This window comes from Tiliqua scincoides, chromosome 7, assembly GCF_035046505.1.
Source record: "Tiliqua scincoides isolate rTilSci1 chromosome 7, rTilSci1.hap2, whole genome shotgun sequence".
Taxonomy (NCBI): Eukaryota; Metazoa; Chordata; class Lepidosauria; order Squamata; family Scincidae; genus Tiliqua; species Tiliqua scincoides.
Genome location: NC_089827.1, coordinates 40,218,033 through 40,236,332, shown reverse-complemented (window position 1 = coordinate 40,236,332; position 18,300 = coordinate 40,218,033). Strand labels below are relative to the sequence as shown.

General features: G+C 45.0%; 1 protein-coding gene across 12 annotated transcripts in view; it reads left to right on the top strand.

The window, feature by feature from the left end:
• The window catches only part of CALD1 (caldesmon 1), a 190,225-nt gene that overhangs the window by 92,289 nt on the left and 79,636 nt on the right, over positions 1-18,300 (top strand). For 11 of the 12 annotated variants that reach the window (XR_010794727.1, XM_066633454.1, XM_066633452.1 and 8 more), the window contains exons 1-2: positions 841-1,048; positions 1,870-1,988. Coding sequence is in view for 11 of the 12 variants with exons in the window: in XM_066633454.1 (XP_066489551.1) it covers positions 1,918-1,988 (71 nt within the window). In the remaining variant the exon portion in view is untranslated. Of the gene's footprint in view, positions 1-840; positions 1,049-1,869; positions 1,989-18,300 lie in introns of those variants that run through there. The other variant, XM_066633443.1, reaches the window with a different exon arrangement.

The window sequence follows — 18,300 nt, the reverse complement described above, 5'->3', positions numbered from 1 at the left end:
ATAGAGAAGGATTGTGGTCATTCCTGGATAGTGCCAGTCACAGCAATGTGATTTGCCATCCTGTATGCTTCTCCTCCTGCCGAGTGTTTGAGATCTAATCCAGAAAAAAAATTCTTAATTACTGTGTTCTGTGCATGAACAACACTGCTGCAGCCAGCCAAACAACTCTGAAGCTTTCAGTTACAAACCGCACCTTATATTTTCATGTGCATGTAGTAAGTGAAGATCTAGGGCAGCAGATCTATACTGCTGCTATACATACTCACTGGAGGTGTCGTTCTGCCCCCACCATGCATAGGCTGCTGCTGCTATTCTGAAACGGGAGAATATTTGATGTAATTATCCGACAAAACAGTCTGTTCGCTACATTTGTCCCGCTTTGTGAGATATGTGCCTGTCGGCGTAGGGCAACTGTCTTCCTGCATCACAATGTCCAGATATTAAGGAATGCCACTGGATGTGTGTCCCCAGTCTCCTTTGTTCCACTTCTGCCCAGTAATTGTGTGTGAACAAACCCTTCATATAGTTACGTATTTTTAAAAAAACAACTAGAAGAACTTTAAAAAATTCATGCCGAGTTTGTTTTTGTTTTAAAATTGCCGCTTGCATCAGCCCGGGAAAAAAAGAAAGAAAAAGCATATATTCATTTTCCTCCCTGTAAATGCCTGTGCTTGGATGAAGAAGTTGGAAATTTTTTTTTAAGAAGGAGGGGTAGGCAGAAAAGCACCCTCTGAGTGCAGAGTCTAGGCTAGAATTCCAGAGGAAGTTGTGGGCCTCCAGCTCTGCACAGGAAGCAATCTTGGAGCAGGCCTTAAATGCCAGATTCCAGGCAGAGTTTAACTAACCACTGACAGCTCTGTAAACAAAGCTGGGACAAAAAGAGAACAGCTTTCCCTTTTCTGGTAGTCATTTTTAGTTTGGGGGCCTGCAGGAGTATTCTCCTATATTTGTCTCGATGGGATATAAACCAAAAGCTGGAAAGGCTTTGCATATGAAGGAACTATAGAGGGGGAGCACATATTTTATGGAGTAAAACACCAAGAAGAAGGTAGGTGTATGATTAAGGGGCCGAGACGTGAGCCCCAAAACCATTCCTCAGTTTTGCTTTCTGAAGCAGGATTTATAAGACAATTGCCATCAGTTGGGTAGCATTTTGAAACTTGCAAGTTCTTTCTTTCTGTCTCCCCAGCCCCCCTTCCCCATTCCTCCTTTCATCTTTCCAAGATGCCTTTTAAAAAAAAAATCTCCGTGGCTAGCAAAGCCAAAGATCTTTCAGGGTCTGGATAGTATTTTACTGGTAGAAATGGATTAAAACGTTTACAAGGCCTGTTACACTGTCTCACTCGTCTTCTTGGAAACTCGAGAAAAGACCGGTGATGTTAAAATTTATGAATCTTGTTTATAGCTCAGGAAATCAACCTCCATTAAAGAATATGTTCATTCTCTCGTTTGTATTTCTTATACTTAAAATTGCAGCTAATGGTCTATTACTAATGCAGAGATGGTAAAATCTTAGGGCAAATGCAATAAAATAACGGGTTTTTTTTTAAAAATACACAAACTGATTTGCATATAAACATATATAAAATGATGCAGCTGAGTTTTAAAGCGTGTTGTTGTTTTAAAGCATGGAGAGGAACAGAGTTCTGAAACAGGTTGCATCTTATCTTACTGGGCGTTTAATGGATCCTGTTTATCTAAGTGACTTTGAGGGATCAAGTTTATGGTGGTGAGAGTGGGAGGGAAAACTGAACTTGAAGCTGAATTTAAAAGACAAACAAAAATTTAATTTAGCCCCCTTACTTGAAAGCATCCTTTCCCCTCCATGCTGAGACATAATCTATTTCCCCCTCTTCTTTCTACTTTTAGAGCTCAGTCTGTTTGGGGTTTTTAAATCAAAGCTTGAATATATACAGTATGGACGACTTTGAACGTCGCAGGGAACTCAGGAGGCAAAAACGAGAGGAGATGCGTCTGGAAGCAGAGAGGTGAGTAATTTTATTTGGACATTGTGTCTGCGGTTTGAATTTTTTTTAAAATTAGGATTGTCTTAGAGACTTCCTATGGTTAAATATTGGCAGAGGAGGTGCAGTTCAACAAATGGTGCTGGGTGTATGTTTGCTACTGCTACTAATTTTAAAAAAATGGTTTCAACATAAACAAAATGCAAGGGTTCCTCGACCACTAGGCCTTTCTATAAACCCCATTTGCCACCGATTGTGTCTTGGAAAGGATTAACAGAATTGAAAGGGGAGGCAGAACTCAGAAATGAATCTTGCTTGGTGTTTATAGGCCTTATTAGAAGGGAGCAGGAGAAGTTGGTAATAGCTATGTTTAAAGTTTCTAATTACTGTCGTGGAGATGCAATTGTGTTTGAGATCCTAAGACAAAATTACAGGGTGTCCAAATAGAAGCTGGTTGGGAACATTTTTTTAATGTGTCCTAACAGTATATTATGTAACACTAAATACCACTACTCATTATTAATGGATAGAATTTCTCTCATTTCAGTGCAGCCTTTCAGACTAAATCCTATGGAACGAATTCTTGCTTGTTTGCTCATATTACACTGGTGGAAAGCAAAGCAAAATGTGGTTCTAAGACATTTATATCAGAGGGAGAGGCAACCAGAGGCCCTGAGGCCTGATTTGCCCTCACCTGGCCTCCTCAAAAAAACCCCCATCTCAAGGATGCCTGCTCAACCATTTGCACACCTCAGCCTCTTTCCCTGGAGCTGAGACACAGGCCAAGTGTTCTTTAACCCCTTCTGCCCTCCTGGGAACAGCAGTAGACTTTTGCCTGATTCTCCCTTTATGTACCTCCTGCGTGTGAGCCGAAAGGCATGCAGGTTTGAAGGAGCAGTGCAGCTCTGTATGCGGAGAACTCTGCAAAAAAGTCTGCTGCTCTGAAGTCTGGTGGAAGAGAAGTTAAAGGAGCCATTTCCCTGTGTCTCGTGTGGGAGGAATGCAATGAGTGGAGCAAAGGGTGCAACCTCTTCAGTCCTTCTTCAATTCACAGTACAGCTGTTGAGCCCACGTTGCTCCTGAAGGAACAGTTTTGAAATGCCGGGGGCTACACCTGTACCACTTTTCAGAGATAGCTGTTTCTTAGTGACTGAATTCCTGATCTCCTGATCACATGTGAACACAATGAAGTGCACGCACAGACTGGCTCTCAAGACTGTCTACTTGATATCTTGGGCTAGAGCAGTGTTTCTCAAACTGTGGGTCGGGACCCACCAGGTGGGTTGTGAGCCAATTTCAGGTGGGTCCCCATTCATTTCATTATTTTATATTTAATATATTAGGTTTGATGCTCCCATGGTATGTGACTGCATTTGGGGAAATGTGATAGATCTGTACGTTTCCCCTTCAGAAAGTTGCAGTGGTATGAAAGGGTATGTTTGCTCATCTTATGCACACTTATCCCACTGTTTATCTAATGAGGGGCAAACTACATGTTTCATGTTATGCATATTTTGACCACTTTTGTTTTGCCTTGCTGGGGCACAACGAAACAATGGCAGAGAGAAATGGGGGTGTGTGGCTTTAATACGTTGTCCCTGCTGTGGTATGAATCTGAATTGTGTCCTCCATGTATTGTCTCTGGAAGAAAACGTTCCCTTGACTTCAATGGAAACTTCCTTCCTTCTAGAAATATTGGGGGGGGGAGGGGGTTAGCAAAACAAAAGTGGTCAAAACATAGGTTGCATTCAGTGTGTAATTCGGCCCTTAGTTTTAAAATTTATAGGCTGCTTTTTTAGTAGAATCCCCACAGCAGCATACAGCAATGTTTAAAATACAAAAAATGGTTACATAGTTTAACATAAAAAAGAACAGCAACAACATAACAACGAGTCATTAACTAATTTAGGAGGTACAGATAAAATCAGACTGAAGGACCACCTGGAAAAAAGTGATCACTGGCTTCTAAAAAAGAGGTGAGATGGGCCTTGAGAGAGAGTCCCAGATGTGATGGCCCTGGCCCTCATGTCCACCAAACATACTTTGGGCCAGGGGGAGGTGTGCAATACCTCAGCAGTTTTCAGAAAGTGAGCACGATTGTGCTGGGACTGGAGATCTTTTCAGTATCCTGGGTCTCAGAAGTTCAAGGCTTTAAATGTGGTCCTCAGCCTTTTGAACTGGGTTTGGAATCACACAGGGAGCCAATGCAGATCAAATTTTGTGTTTTCTGGCTAAACCAGGGGTCTCCAAACTTTTCAGTAGAAGGGCCACATCATATATTTTACACAATTTTGTGGGCTGAAAAGAAATCAGTTTTATAAATGAGTAAATGAAATTTAGACAAACGAATAAGTTTTACTTGGATCTTTTCTGTAATCAGCATAATATGATTCATAACAAAACGAGAAATGTGATAATTACAAAGAAACAATGCTGTGCTTAAATGGATAAATCATATATAGTGAGTAAAAATGTCAAAGGATGGGTGGGAAGCACCTGAGTCACTAGAAACTACACTCTGCAATACACACCTGGCAAAGACAGCCTCTCTCGAAGCATGGGAATCAATTTTATAGTGATAAAATTTAACTTTTAATATTATAAACATGCTGCAGGTCTTGTGACGGGCCAGATGTGGCTCCCGGGCCATAGTTTGGAGACCCTTGGGCTAAACAGTTTTGCAGGCTTTCATAATGCTTCAATATGTAGCGAAACCTGTGTGACCCAAAAAAAAGTACTTCATGAGAAATGTGCGATTATGTCATACCACCTTCAGCTCTTTTAAAAATTACTTTTAAAAGGAGTTTTGTGACGCAGACTAATAAAAGCATAAACTTTTGTGGATTAGAGCCCACTTCATCAAGTTTTATCCTTGGCAATTTTTATATACGTATGTATAGAGTTAAAAAAAACTGCAAACAGTGGGGCCCAAAGGCCATAAAATCCATGAGTTGTAATCAGTGTCATTCTGTGCTTTCTTCCAGTTTGATCAATGAAAGGTTTCAGGGCAGTTTCATTTTTGCTCTTTTGACATCCATCCAGACTCTCATGCTCTGTTTACAAAGCTGCACCATTTCCCTCTGGTTTGAAAACCATTCCCATCCTACCTCCCTGCTGGAAACCACACATCCATTAGCTGAGCCTGCTTTTTTGTCTCCTACTGTACTTTTAACAACCCATGTGATGCATGGACATTTAGCAGCTGGAACTTTTCCTGGCAGGGTGATGGGGAAAGCTTCACCTGATGAATTTCTGCCATGGACACAGGAGCCCTGTGTTATATGCAACAAACATGTGTATTGCTATATTCATACATTATCATTGGGAAAGGTTTACAAGTCAATTATCAAATGTTAATATATGGCACTGCCTTACATTGGTCTATCTCTAGGGCAGTTCTGTCTGCATTGACTGCAGCAGCTCTAGTCTTTACGGTTCTGGAAGGAGTCTTTCCAGGTATCTACCTTGAGATGCCAAGAACCGAACTTGGAACTGTCTGTACACAAACCACATACTCTGTCAGTGAGCCAACACCCTTCCTCTAATCACTGCTAAGAAGCAGGAGCAACAAATGCACAGAAGAGGAAACTGTAATGAGGGTTCCTGCTGAGATCTCCCAGAACCTGAACCAACCCTGACAATTACAGTAGGATTAGTTCTTGCTCAAGTTTGATGCTACATGTGACATGACATCATCATGCTGTGTTTTCCTGCCCCTGCTTCACTGCATTGGATGGTGACGTGAGCACTGGCGTTGCTAGGGGGGGTGCGGAGGGTGCGGGTCACACCAGGTGACGCGCTGGGGGGGTGACGTGCCCTGGGGGGAGGACGCGCTAACATCGCAGGGTTAGGAGCTACTGCGTCATGCCATACACTGTTGAATGCGGAATGGCCAGCGGAATGCAGTGCAAATAAGCAGAATTGAAATCGCTCCTTTCGTTCAAAAGTTATGGCCAAAAAACCAGAAGGAAAAAATGCATGGAGCCCTATGGAAAGTGAAAGTGAGTCGTATCGCGTGTTTACTCGCGAGTAGGCGTACTTCCCATAGTCCGTTGGAAAAGGCAGGCTGAGAGGAATCCAATAACACCAGAATGTTCCCTGTCCAATGAATGCAGCCCCCAAAAAACACCCGAGAAGCTCCCCCCTCCCAGCTGCGAGTCTGAGCCGGAAATGAAACCACATGGCTGTGTTTACTCACAAGTAGGCAGACTTGCCTTAGTCGAGGCAGGCTGAGAGGCTCCAAGGACATCAGAATCATCCTCATCCAATGAGTGCAGCCCCCAAAAACACCGGAGAAGGAGGTTCCTCCCTCCCAGCTGTTTCCCTCCCAGTCTATGGAGCCCTATGGAAAGCAAAGCAGCCTCACAGTCATGTTTACTTGTGAGTAGGCAGACGTTCCTTGGCTGGTGATCAGGTCAGGCAAAGTGGGATGTGAGGACACCAGAAGGGTCCTGATCAGATGGAGCTGCTCCAGAAGGCAGCCTTCACCCCTCCCCCTAAAAAGAAGAAAAAAGGGTTGAATGGTAAGGGGAAAGTTTTCTATTTTGCATTTGTGAAGCCAGGCGGGTCTTTATTCTGATGTGCCAGAAATAGAAGAACTTTAAACTGGGCACTGGGAAGGCTGAATAGCTCACTGATTCTTTTTGGGGGGTTGTTATTGCAGGCAGACTACAGAGTAAGCCCCATTGACCACTATGGGACTTACTTCAGAGTAGACATGCATAGGATTGGGCTCACAGGCTGCAATCCTACCCACACTTTCCTGAGAGTAAGCCCCATTGACCATAATAGGACTTACTTCACAGTAGATTCACTTGGTGGAACAGGGCTGGCTCCCTCCCTATTTAATTATTTTATTTTAATTTAATTATTTATAATTATTTAATTTGTTTGATGATGTCACTTCTGGCCATGACATCACTTCCAATGGGTCCTGGACAGATTGTCATTCTAAAAAGTGGGTCCCGGTGCTAAAAGTTTGAGAACTGCTGCAATAAGGTGTTAGTAAGTTGACACGGGTGTGTGTGTGAGAGGCTCTACAAGTTTTCAAAATTACTAAAATCCGAATTTGGAGGAATAAGATCATCATGTTATATATCAATCAATGTGTACTTCTCATGCAGAGTGCAATGAAACAAACCACACTGAAATATCTGTGTTCTAACAAAAGGTACAGTCAAAAAACCGGCGGGGGCGGGGCGATGGTACATCACCACACCCACCACCTGGGGCGTAGCCCCACCCACTACATGGTGTGATGCACAGGCATCCCGCACCAGGTGATGCGAATCCTAATGATGCCACTGGACATGAGGAAACATACAGCATCAAGATATTATGCTGGGTTTTGTATTATAGATGTTACCAGAAAATGGGAGGTAAAAAGAGCAGAGCAATGGGAGCCCCATGTCTGTTGTGATGTCTCGTTAACCCCCTTAGATAGCAGCTTTAGAAATAATACATTGTGCCTGCCTTGTGACTTTAGGGATCTGATGCATTTCCCCCAGCCCAGTCCCCCACCTGTGAAACAACAACCTAGCTCAGAGGTTAAAAAGTGCATTCTATACGCATTTCCTCCAATCTAAAACGACAGAGAAAGTTTTTGCTCAGCCTTCCAAGAATATGTTCCTGGAGCAACCAAGCATGAAGTTTCAGACCTGAAATGGCTTATTTGGGGAAATGTATATGTTTTAGCCATCAACTGATTAAAGATTGATTACCTGTGCTTTTTTTAACTAAACACTGATATTAGCCCCACAGTATTTGCAGATTTTAAAATACACTAGAGATTTCGGAAATCCTGCACCATCCAGTTCTGACTGGAAGTATACTGGTTTCAGTATTCCCTCCTCCCCACAAATCCCCCTGATTCCCAATGTGTCTAATTGGGGAGACACTGGTAGTATGACCACCACCATTTTAAATTACTTCCTTCAACATACAACATGGCTACACTTTTCCCATTTAAGGATGCAGCCGTCATGGATTGGGTTGTTGTTTAAAACAGTCAGGAAGAATCCCCCTCCCTTATTGACCTTCTCAGCTTGCACAGTAAAGCACTCATTTCTACACATGGTATAGTTACCACCATTTTGGGGTGGATATGAGCTCAGCAGATCTTGTGGTATGACAGATTTTCATAATGTGCAGCGTTTCAGATGTGGAGAGACAGAGACGTTTGCTCTCTCCCTCATAATACCTGATCTTGGGGCCCATCCAATGAAATTCATTGGCCACGGATTCAAGACAGGAAAAATAAAGTATTTCTCTACATAATTCATTTATGAAGTTTGCTACCATAAACCCAGTGCCAAGATCTGGTGATGGCAAAGGGAGTTAGACTCACGGAAGGTAAGTCTTATCAATGGCTAGTAGGCATGATAGTTATATGGAGCCTACATATTCTCAGAGATGGCAGGGAAGCAATTGTGGCACAGGGCTTTTGTCTTCAGGTTTTGATTGTGGGCTTCCTAGAAATAAGTGCTTGGCTGCTGTGGGAAACAGGAGGCCGGGCTATGGTTGTCCTTCCATGTAATCCAGGGGTAACCAAACCCCGGCCCTGGGGCCATATGCAGCACTCGTGACCTCTCAGTGTAGCCCTCAGGGAGCCCCCAGTCTCCAGTGAGCCTCTGGCCCTCTGAGGATTTGTTGGAGCCCGCACTGGCCCAGTGCAACTGCTCTCAGGGCGACTGTTTGACCTCTCGTGTGAGCTGTGGGATGAAAGCTTCCTCCACTGTCTGCTGTTTCACATCTGTGATACAGTAGCGGCAGCAAAGGAAAGGCCAGCCTTGAGCTATTGCAAGACCTTCATTCATTCATATAAGTTCATCTTTAATATATTCATTTATGTAAACTTATGTAAATTTATTCAAATAATGAAATGTAAATTAATTCTTCCCCCCAGCCCCCGACACAGTATCAGAGAGATGATGTGGCCCTCCTGCCAAAAATTTTGGACACCCCTGATGTAATCTAACAGGGCTCTTGACTCCCTTGGTGCTTAAGGTGTATTTTTTTTAATGCATCCCAGAGCCTAGAAGACAACAAGCCTGTAAGGATTGTTGTCTTGTTGCCACCTTCTTACTCTTTTTATTATTTTATATGGTGCCATCAATGTACATAGTGCTGTACACAGATCAAGAGGAAAAGTTCCTCCCTGCGTGATTTATAGTCTAGTTCAGTGGTTCCCAAACTTTTGAGTGCCATGATCCACTTTGTGCTCCTGGGTGGGTTGCAACTCAGTGGTCAGTGCTGCACCACAGACTTCAGAATGCCTCCCAGACACAAAAGCAACCTGGAAGTAAACCATAAGAACATACATAAGAATAGCCCCACTGGATCAGGCCATTGGCCCATCTAGTCCAGCTTCCTGTATCTCACAGCGGCCCACCAAATGCCCCAGGAAGCACACCAGATAACAAGAGACCTCATCCTGGTGCCCTCCCTTGCATCTGGCATTCTGACATAACCCATTTCTAAAATCAGGAGGTTGCGCATACGCATCATGGCTTGTACCCCATAATGGATTTTTCCTCCAGAAACTTGTCCAATTCCCTTTTAAAGGCGTCTAGGCTAGATGCCAGCACCACATCCTGTGGCAAGGAGTTCCACAGACCGACCACACGCTGAGTAAAGAAATATTTTCTTTTGTCTGTCCTAACCCGCCCAACACTCAATTTTAGTGGATGTCCCCTGGTTCTGGTATTATGTGAGAGTGTAAAGAGCATCTCCCTATCCACTCTGTCCATCCCCTGCATAATTTTGTATGTCTCAATCATGTCCCCCCTCAGGCGTCTCTTTTCTAGGCTGAAGAGGCCCAAACACCGTAGCCTTTCCTCATAAGGAAGGTGCCCCAGCCCCGAAATCATCTTAGTCGCTCTCTTTTGCACCTTTTCCATTTCCACTATGTCTTTTTTGAGATGCGGCGACCAGAACTGGACACAATACTCCAGGTGTGGCCTTACCATCGATTTGTACAACGGCATTATAATACTAGCCATTTTGTTCTCAATACCCTTCCTAATGACCCCAAGCATAGAATTGGCCTTCCTCACTGCTGCCGCACATTGGGTCGACACTTTCATCGACCTGTCCACCACCACCCCAAGATCTCTCTCCTGATCTGTCACAGACAGCTCAGAACCCATCAGCCTATATCTAAAGTTTTGATTTTTTGCCCCAATGTGCATGACTTTACACTTACTGACATTGAAGCGCATCTGCCATTTTGCTGCCCATTCTGCCAGTCTGGAGAGATCCTTCTGGAGCTCCTCACAATCACTTCTGGTCTTTACCACTCGGAAAAGTTTGGTGCCATCTGCAAACTTAGCCACTTCACTGCTCAACCCTGTCTCCAGGTCATTTATGAAGAGGTTGAAAAGCACCGGTCCCAGGACAGATCCTTGGGGCACACTGCTTTTCACCTTTCTCCATTGTGAAAATTGCCCATTGACGCCCACTCTCTGCTTCCTGGCCTCCAACCAGTTCTCAATCCATGAGAGGACCTGTCCTCTAACTCCCTGACTGTGGAGTTTTTTCAGTAGCCTTTGGTGAGGGACCGTGTCAAACGCCTTCTGAAAGTCCAGATATATAATGTCCACGGGTTCTCCCGCATCCACATGCCTGTTGACTTTTTCAAAGAATTCTATAAGGTTCGTGAGGCAAGACTTACCCTTACAGAAGCCATGCTGACTCTCCCTCAGCAAGGCCTGTTCGTCTATGTGTTTTGAGATCCTATCTTTGATGAGGCATTCCACCATCTTACCCGGTATGGATGTTAGGCTGACCAGCCTATAGTTTCCCGGGTCCCCCCTCTTTCCCTTTTTAAAAATAGGCGTGACATTTGCTATCCTCCAATCTTCTGGCACCGTGGCCGTTTTGAGGGACAAGTTGCATACCTTAGTCAAGAGATCTGCAACTTCATTCTTCAATTCCTTAATAACTCTTGGATGGATGCCATCAGGGCCCGGTAACTTATTGATCTTTAATCTATCAATGAGGTCTGAAACATCTTCTCTTTTAACCTCTATCTGACTTAACTCCTCGGTCAGGAGGGGCCGTTCGGGCAGCGGTATCTGCCCGAGGTCTTCTGCCGTGAAGACAGATGCAAAGAACTCATTTAATTTCTCTGCCATCTCTAAGTCTCCTTTTATCTCCCCTTTCCCTCCCTCACCATCCAGAGGGCCAACTGCTTCTCTGGCGGGTTTCCTGCTTCTAACATATTTGAAGAAGCTTTTATTATTCCCCTTAATGTTGCTGGCCATGCGTTCCTCATAGTCTCGCTTGGTCTCCCGTATCACCTTCTTACATTTCTTTTACCACAGTTTATGTTCTTTTTATTCTCCTCATTAGGGCAAGACTTCCATTTACGGAAGGAAGCTTCCTTGCCCTTCGCAGCCTCTCTAACTTGGCTGGTTAGCCATGCGGGCACTCTCCTGGATTTAGTGGAACCCTTCTTTCTTTGCGGTATACACCTCTGCTGGGCCTCTATTACTGTTGTTTTAAGCAGCCTCCATGCACTCTGGAGAGATTGGACTCTTTTTACCCTCCCTTTCAACCTCCTTCTAACCAGCCTCCTCATTTGAGGGAAGTCCGCCCATCGGAAGTCAAGGGTTTTTGTTAGAGATTTGCCTGGTATTCTTCCCCCAACGTGCACGTCAAAACGAATCGCAGCATGATCACTGTTCCCCAATGGCTCAGTAACGTTTACATCTCTAACCAGGTCCTGTGTACCGCACAATATTAAATCCAGAGTCACCTGTCCTCTGGTGGGCTCCGTGACTAGCTCCGTGACTAACCAGAAGTAGCTTCTGCAAACCGGAAGTAGCTTCCAGACACATCTGGGTGGCATTCTGAGGCCCGTGGAAGCCAGTGGAGTGGGTTGTGGGCCCGGCACAAGCAGCCTCTGGGGGCTCCCGGTAAGGCCTTTCTGCACAGCATTAAACATTGGGTTGCAACCCACTGCACACTGAGTTGTCACCCATAATCAGGGAAACGCTGTTTTAAACAATTCTGTGGGCCTGTATACTGGGTATGTAAGCCAAATCCTTTCCCCTTCCTTCCTCCCTCCCTTACGGTGCAATCCTGTTTTGCGCTGGAACAGGCAAGCCAGCGTGAGATGGGGAACCACAGTGGCTCAGCTAAGGGTAAGGGGAAACGCTTCCCCTTACCTCCAGGTAAGCCACTGCAGTCCCTATGGGTCTCCTTGGACTTAGGTGGCACAAGTCTGAGGAAAGCAGAACGGCTTGAAGCTGCTCCGCTTTGCTCAGGGAACAGGATTAGGATCTGGCATAACAGCTGGATCCCAGCCCCACCTCCTGCTCCCCGCCCCCAGGAACTCCCTCTGCCTGCCCCGGAATGCCTCCCTCCTGCCTCCTCCCTGCCCTCCACAGAGCCTTGCATTGGCCGAGCTTGGCTGCTGCAAGGCTCGCTCCCTCCGTTGGTGTGGAGGCTGAATTCAGCCGTGGACGGCCCAGGTGACTCACAAGGAGGTGCAAACGTGTCTTCCGGGGCCGGCGCAAGGATTGCGCCCTTACTTACTTAGGCCCAAATCCTAAACAACTTTCCAGCTCTGACATAGTTCCACTAATGGGGCATGTGCTGCCTCCTGCAGATTGGATTGGAAAAACAGTGTACAATAATAATGCACATGGAAACAGGCAAAGTTGGATTTGATTAATATGTTTTAGCAGAAATGATCTTAGAATTGCTGATAGAATTTTCTAATGGATTTAGTAAATTACTACTTTAACGGCGCAATCCTAACCCCTTATGTCAGTGTTTTCTAGCACTGGCATAGCGGTGCCAATGGGACATGTGCTGCATCCTGCAGTTGGGTGTCACTCATGGAGGCCTCCTCAAGGTAAGGGAATGTTTGTTCCCTTACCTCGGAGCTGCATTGCCCTTCAGTCAATGCTGGAAAGTTGGTTAGGATTGTGCTCTTACTTACTTACTGGTATTCATAATATTACTATGTTCACTGTGAGGTGTAAAAAATTGAATTTGGTGAGTCATGAAGACTAAAGTATGAACTCTGCTCCCTGGGCAATAAAAGGTTTCTGGACTCCAGAGTGATTCTGCTCAGCCAGATTGGCCTTTGGTTCCCCTCACCTGGAAGAGCAATAAAAAGCTTCCTGCAGAGACTGAGCCTTGGTAACAATGGTTTTGCTGGCTCCTTCTTGATGGTGCTGCACTGACAGTGAACACAAGCCTGTGGCCATTGGTTTCCATTCTGCATTTATAAAATGAAAGCCTTACTGCCTGCCCTGCCTCACAGTATTAGTGAGGAGATGATCGGGATCTTAGAGCAATTTCTAAGGAGAAGAAGAAATGGAAAGTTTGAGAGTAATTTTGAATTGCATTATTATTTCAGAGGGAGGTCAAAATAAGAGGACGACTCCAAATGAAATGTCTTTCAAGAGAGAGCCCCATCAGGGCACATGTAAACCACAGAACTGTGCAGCTCAAAGATTTATTTTCCATGCTACAATTGAAGACTCCCAATGCTGCTGTTATAGCTGAAAAGGCATTTTCATTAAAGGCCTTTGTTTATGACTTTAATTCTCATCTGCTGATTTACAACAGCAATGTAAAGAGACCCTTAAGTAAGTGTAAGTGGTGTAATTATTTAAGAAAATATTTGCACTCGCTTAAAAAGCTACTTAAGAAAGCTATTTCCCTATAGGCTAAAATCGCTGAGAGTCCAGGGAGACTGCATATATATGTGTACATGTGCCCATGGCAGGCTGTGGGTCTGATGGCTACTTCTCCTTGCATTTTCTGATGCAGCTGCATTTTTCTTACAGCCTTATCCTCATTCCTTTTAAAAGTTTTCAGGTAGATGAGAAGCACATTTGGCATTTAAAAATTACATTTTCATAAATTATAACATTTGTATAATCGAGGGTCTAATTCCTTGAACTACCAGACTGCCAGAGAATGTCTAGAAACTGTTTTAAGATTTACAAAAAAGCAAGTTTTTTGTTTCCCTAAATCAGGGGTGTCCAAAGTTTTTGGCAGGAGGGCCACATCATCTCTCTGGCACTGTGTCGTGGGCTGTGGGAAAAAAGAATTAATTTACATTTAAAATTTGAATAAATTGACATTGAATATATTAAAGAGGAACTTATAAGAATGAATGAAGGTCTTGCAATAACTCAAGGCTTATAAAAGGCCTTGCACAAAGCAAGGCCAGCCTTTCCTTTGCTGCCGCTACTGCATCACAGATGTGAAACAGCAAGCAGTGGAGGAAGCCCTTATCCCACAGCTCACATGAGAGGTCAAACAGTCACCCTCACTCTGAGAGCAGTTGTGTCAGGCAAGTGAGGGTTCCAACAAATCTCCAGAGGGCCAGAGGCTCATTGGAGACTGGGCACTCCCTAAGGGCTGCATTGAGAGGCCTCAAGGGCCACATGTGGCCCCAGGGCCAGGGTTTGGGCACCCCTGCCCTAAATGATAGCCCAATCCTTTTCTTACCTTCTCCCCTGATGATGTAGCAGTGCCAAAATGGCTACCACTGCATCCGGGGGGGGGGGGCAGCAGCGAGGGAGACAAGACTGGGAGGTTTTATCTGGGTAAGAGAACAATTGTTCCCTTACCCCGGCATTAGCCTCCGTGGTGCCGTGGTGGGGAGGTCTACTTGGACCTACGCCAGCAAAATCGGTCGTAGTTCCACATGGATCTGCACCATGGGATTGGGTCAAGGACGAGGTTTCGAATTTGGCAGCTGCTGCTGAACCTACCCCCTTCTCAGATCCGATTTACCCATTCCCCGCAGTCACTGTCTCCTTCCACCCTCCCCTTGCCCCTGTCACGATCTCTTTCCACTTTCCATACCCCCATTCTGCCCTCTCCCCGCCCCTTCTGCCTCCCTGTCCACCTTACCTCTGGCAGCATCAGCGCCTAGTTGCTCTGGAGTTTATGGGTAGGTGCCAACTTACTTGCTGTCACTCTAGCAATACATGGCTTCATGCACTGCCAAAGCACCTTTTATGACTGGCACTGACTGCTTTATAGCAATCAGCACCAGCAGAACATGCGTTTCTCTGCTGCCTGGCTAAAAATTCCATTTTAGTAATACTGAACGAATCTTTCAAGTGTTTCTCATGCCTACGTAGTATGTACATAGATGTATTGTGTAAATTGTCCTTTCAACAAACCTAAGGACTGCAGACTTTGTTTTGAAATATGAAACGTTTTTTGGTAGCAGAACGTGTTTAAAAATATATGGCCAAATCAGAGCATTGCAAGTACATGTGGTGAGTACAGTGCATTTACTGCAGTTTGTTGCATGTTCATCCAGAGAATGACCTAGTGTTCTTAACAAATCCAGGGATGGCTGTTCTACATACTCACAATATCATACCTGCATTATTTTACTCATTTTGACTAAGTGATTTTTAATCATTTTGAGCCAAAGTACCTTCTGCATTCCTATCTAGTTGCACTTCTTGTGGTTGCTTGGGATGGCAGACCCTAACAATTCTCTGGTGTTTGGTGATCTGAAGGGAAATGGAAAGTGAGGCAGACTGTTTCATAATTTCCCTTATACAGAGGGATATCAGGTGAAATATGCACACATAGGAGCAAGGCGGTGTTTCTGCAGCTGTGATGGTACAAAACCCATATATGCAGGACCTAGATTGGATTGGAAAAACAGTGTACAATAATAATGCACATGGAAACAGGCAAAGTTGGATTTGATTAATATGTTTTAGCAGAAATGATCTTAGAATTGCTGATAGAATTTTCTAATGGATTTAGTAAATTACTACTTTAACGGCGCAATCCTAACCCCTTATGTCAGTGTTTTCTAGCACTGGCATAGCGGTGCCAATGGGACATGTGCTGCATCCTGCAGTTGGGTGTCACTCATGGAGGCCTCCTCAAAGTAAGGGAATGTTTGCTCCCTTACCTCAGAGCTGCATTGCCCTTATGTCAGTGCTGGAAAGCACTGACATAAGGGGTTAGGATTGCACCCTAATGCACTTAATGGCCCGGTCCTATCCAGTTCTGGCCTGTGTGATACAGGGATGCTGATGCAGGCTCTGCTGCATCCTGAGGGCTGGCTGGGGACCAGGCCAGCCGGGAGAGGTAAGTAAAGAATTTTTTAACTTATGCCCTTCATCACTCCCTGGTTCCCAATGGGCCTACTCAGATCTACCCCAGCAATTTTGCTGGAATAAATCTCAATCTTCTGGGATTCCAGAAGAATCCCAGAATTCCATGACTCCCCCCTCCATGTTGCAAACGTAGTACACGATTCCTGGAAGTGACTGATGATGACGTCATCACCAGTTACTTCTAGGTTTGGAGACTGTGGCGTGAGGGTGCAAAGGATGGTAAAGGGCTCAGAGCAGGTGGACAGGCATGTGAAAATCACGCACAGGAGCTCAGCTGCCCAAGCCTCTTACCGTCCTGTGCGACTTTGTGTCATAGTTTTGCTGCTGTTTAACAAGCGGCCTGCAACCCTGCATGTTGCCCTGGGACATCACGATGCGCAGTTTGGAAGCCGCTGTGTTAGGCCAAAATGGTTGTGTCAGGACTGGAATGGGGACATAGGATCTACCACTGCCCCCAAGATCCTTGGTGCCACCTTATCTGCACCAATGGCGGGTCTGCAGCCTATTGCCACCAGTGTAGAGCTTACTGACTGCTGCACCATTGTCAGTGAGCTGCAGGGTGTTGAAATGGCTGCAGAGCGGAGGCCCGTGCAGTGTGCTGACAGACCATGTGATCCACGAGTGTGTTGCACACAGATGGAATTGGGCCGTTAGTCTTATTGATGTAAGTGGGAACTAGGTACTTAAGTACGCATACTTACTCTTTGAGAATCACATTCAGAAATCTGAAATTATGAATGGCATTTTTAATTTGCAGTGCAGGAACTCTGCGTTCCAAGTATCGAAAAAGGCAAAAGAGGAACGTAATGTTGAAAGTGGTTCTTCCATACTGCCTCTGTTCCTGTGCCTCCACCAGCTCCAGCACTTGGTATGAGTGACTTGCGCCAGATGGTAGCCCCTCTGATAGCAGCCAGCATGCCCCCACTCTCTCCTCAGACTTGTGCCAGCTAAAGAGCTGGCATAGGCCTGAGGAGGCCCATTGGTGAGCGGGAGGCTTATGGGCAGATAAGGGAAAATATTTTTGCTTTTAATTCCTAAGCCTCCTTGGTGCAGCTGCATCTCTGGAGGAGAAAAGGATAGAATTCGGCTGTTGCTTTAAGTGGCTAAAGGAATGCATCCCTAGTGGTTGTGTTAAAGCTGTGTGAGTGATATTTATACTTTGACTTTGTACTACTGACTGTGGTCAAGCTGGGGCGTGTGATCCCCTGCATGATTACCAGGAGGGTTTATGCAGGGTGTAGGAAAGGGGAGTGCTTTTGGGATCAGGAAGTTTCCTTACATTTGTTCCTTGTGTGTCAGCAAAGGAGATGTATGACCCAAGCTTTAAGTCCTTCGGGGCCTTTGGCAAATACTTCCTGTGAATAGTACCTCATGTCCAGAACTTGGGCATAAAGACAGCAAAAAAAAGTTTTGCGTCATAGTATATCTGCCTAATGAAAATGGCTTCCATTTCTCTTGCGCAAATCAAAGTACTTTAGATGAAAATTTTGTTGAGCCTTCAATAGACTGAAGAGCAGCACATTGTCAGTACTATAATTATGCGAACAAAATAGCCATCTGAGGCAAGCACCTTGTATGGTAGGGCTGGTCCTGAGAGCGTGGAAAACTTCTTAAGCTTTGGCTGGTTCTCTCTGAGTGTGTGCGTGTGTGTGTGTTGAGAGCCGTTGTTCTGTCATCCTTACATCTATTTCAGCCGTCTCAGCCAAGAATGAGAAGCAGGCCGAGCTAGAAACCTCAGTGAAGTGAGTGTGGTTCTGTGCATGCAAGCAGGGGTTGATGTTGGCATGTGGCACTTCAAGGCTAAAGTGCTGTGTAATTTTTGTGGCATGCTTGGTGCCTGTTTGCAAACACTTGGGCAAATGACTGCAGATACCATGACAGGCCCCTCCAAGCGCTTCTAAAAGGAATCTCTGTTTTTGTAAGCAAAGAAGCACTTTCACAAACAGACCAAATTGTTATCTCAGCTGTTTCTTAAAGCCCAGTCATTAACAACTGGAGGCCTTTGGGCCAGATCCAGACCTTTTCTCACAATTACTAATCTAGAATTGAAAAGGGGATGGAAGGAGTTGCAAGTTCACGAACAGAACTTACTGGAAGAATGTGGCCTTGTTCACTGGATTTCCTCCCCCTCTCCACATCCCATATTAAAGCATTGCCTTGACTAGGAAACAGGAATAGTCCTTGGACTAGACCAAGTCTTTTGAGGGGTAATGCCT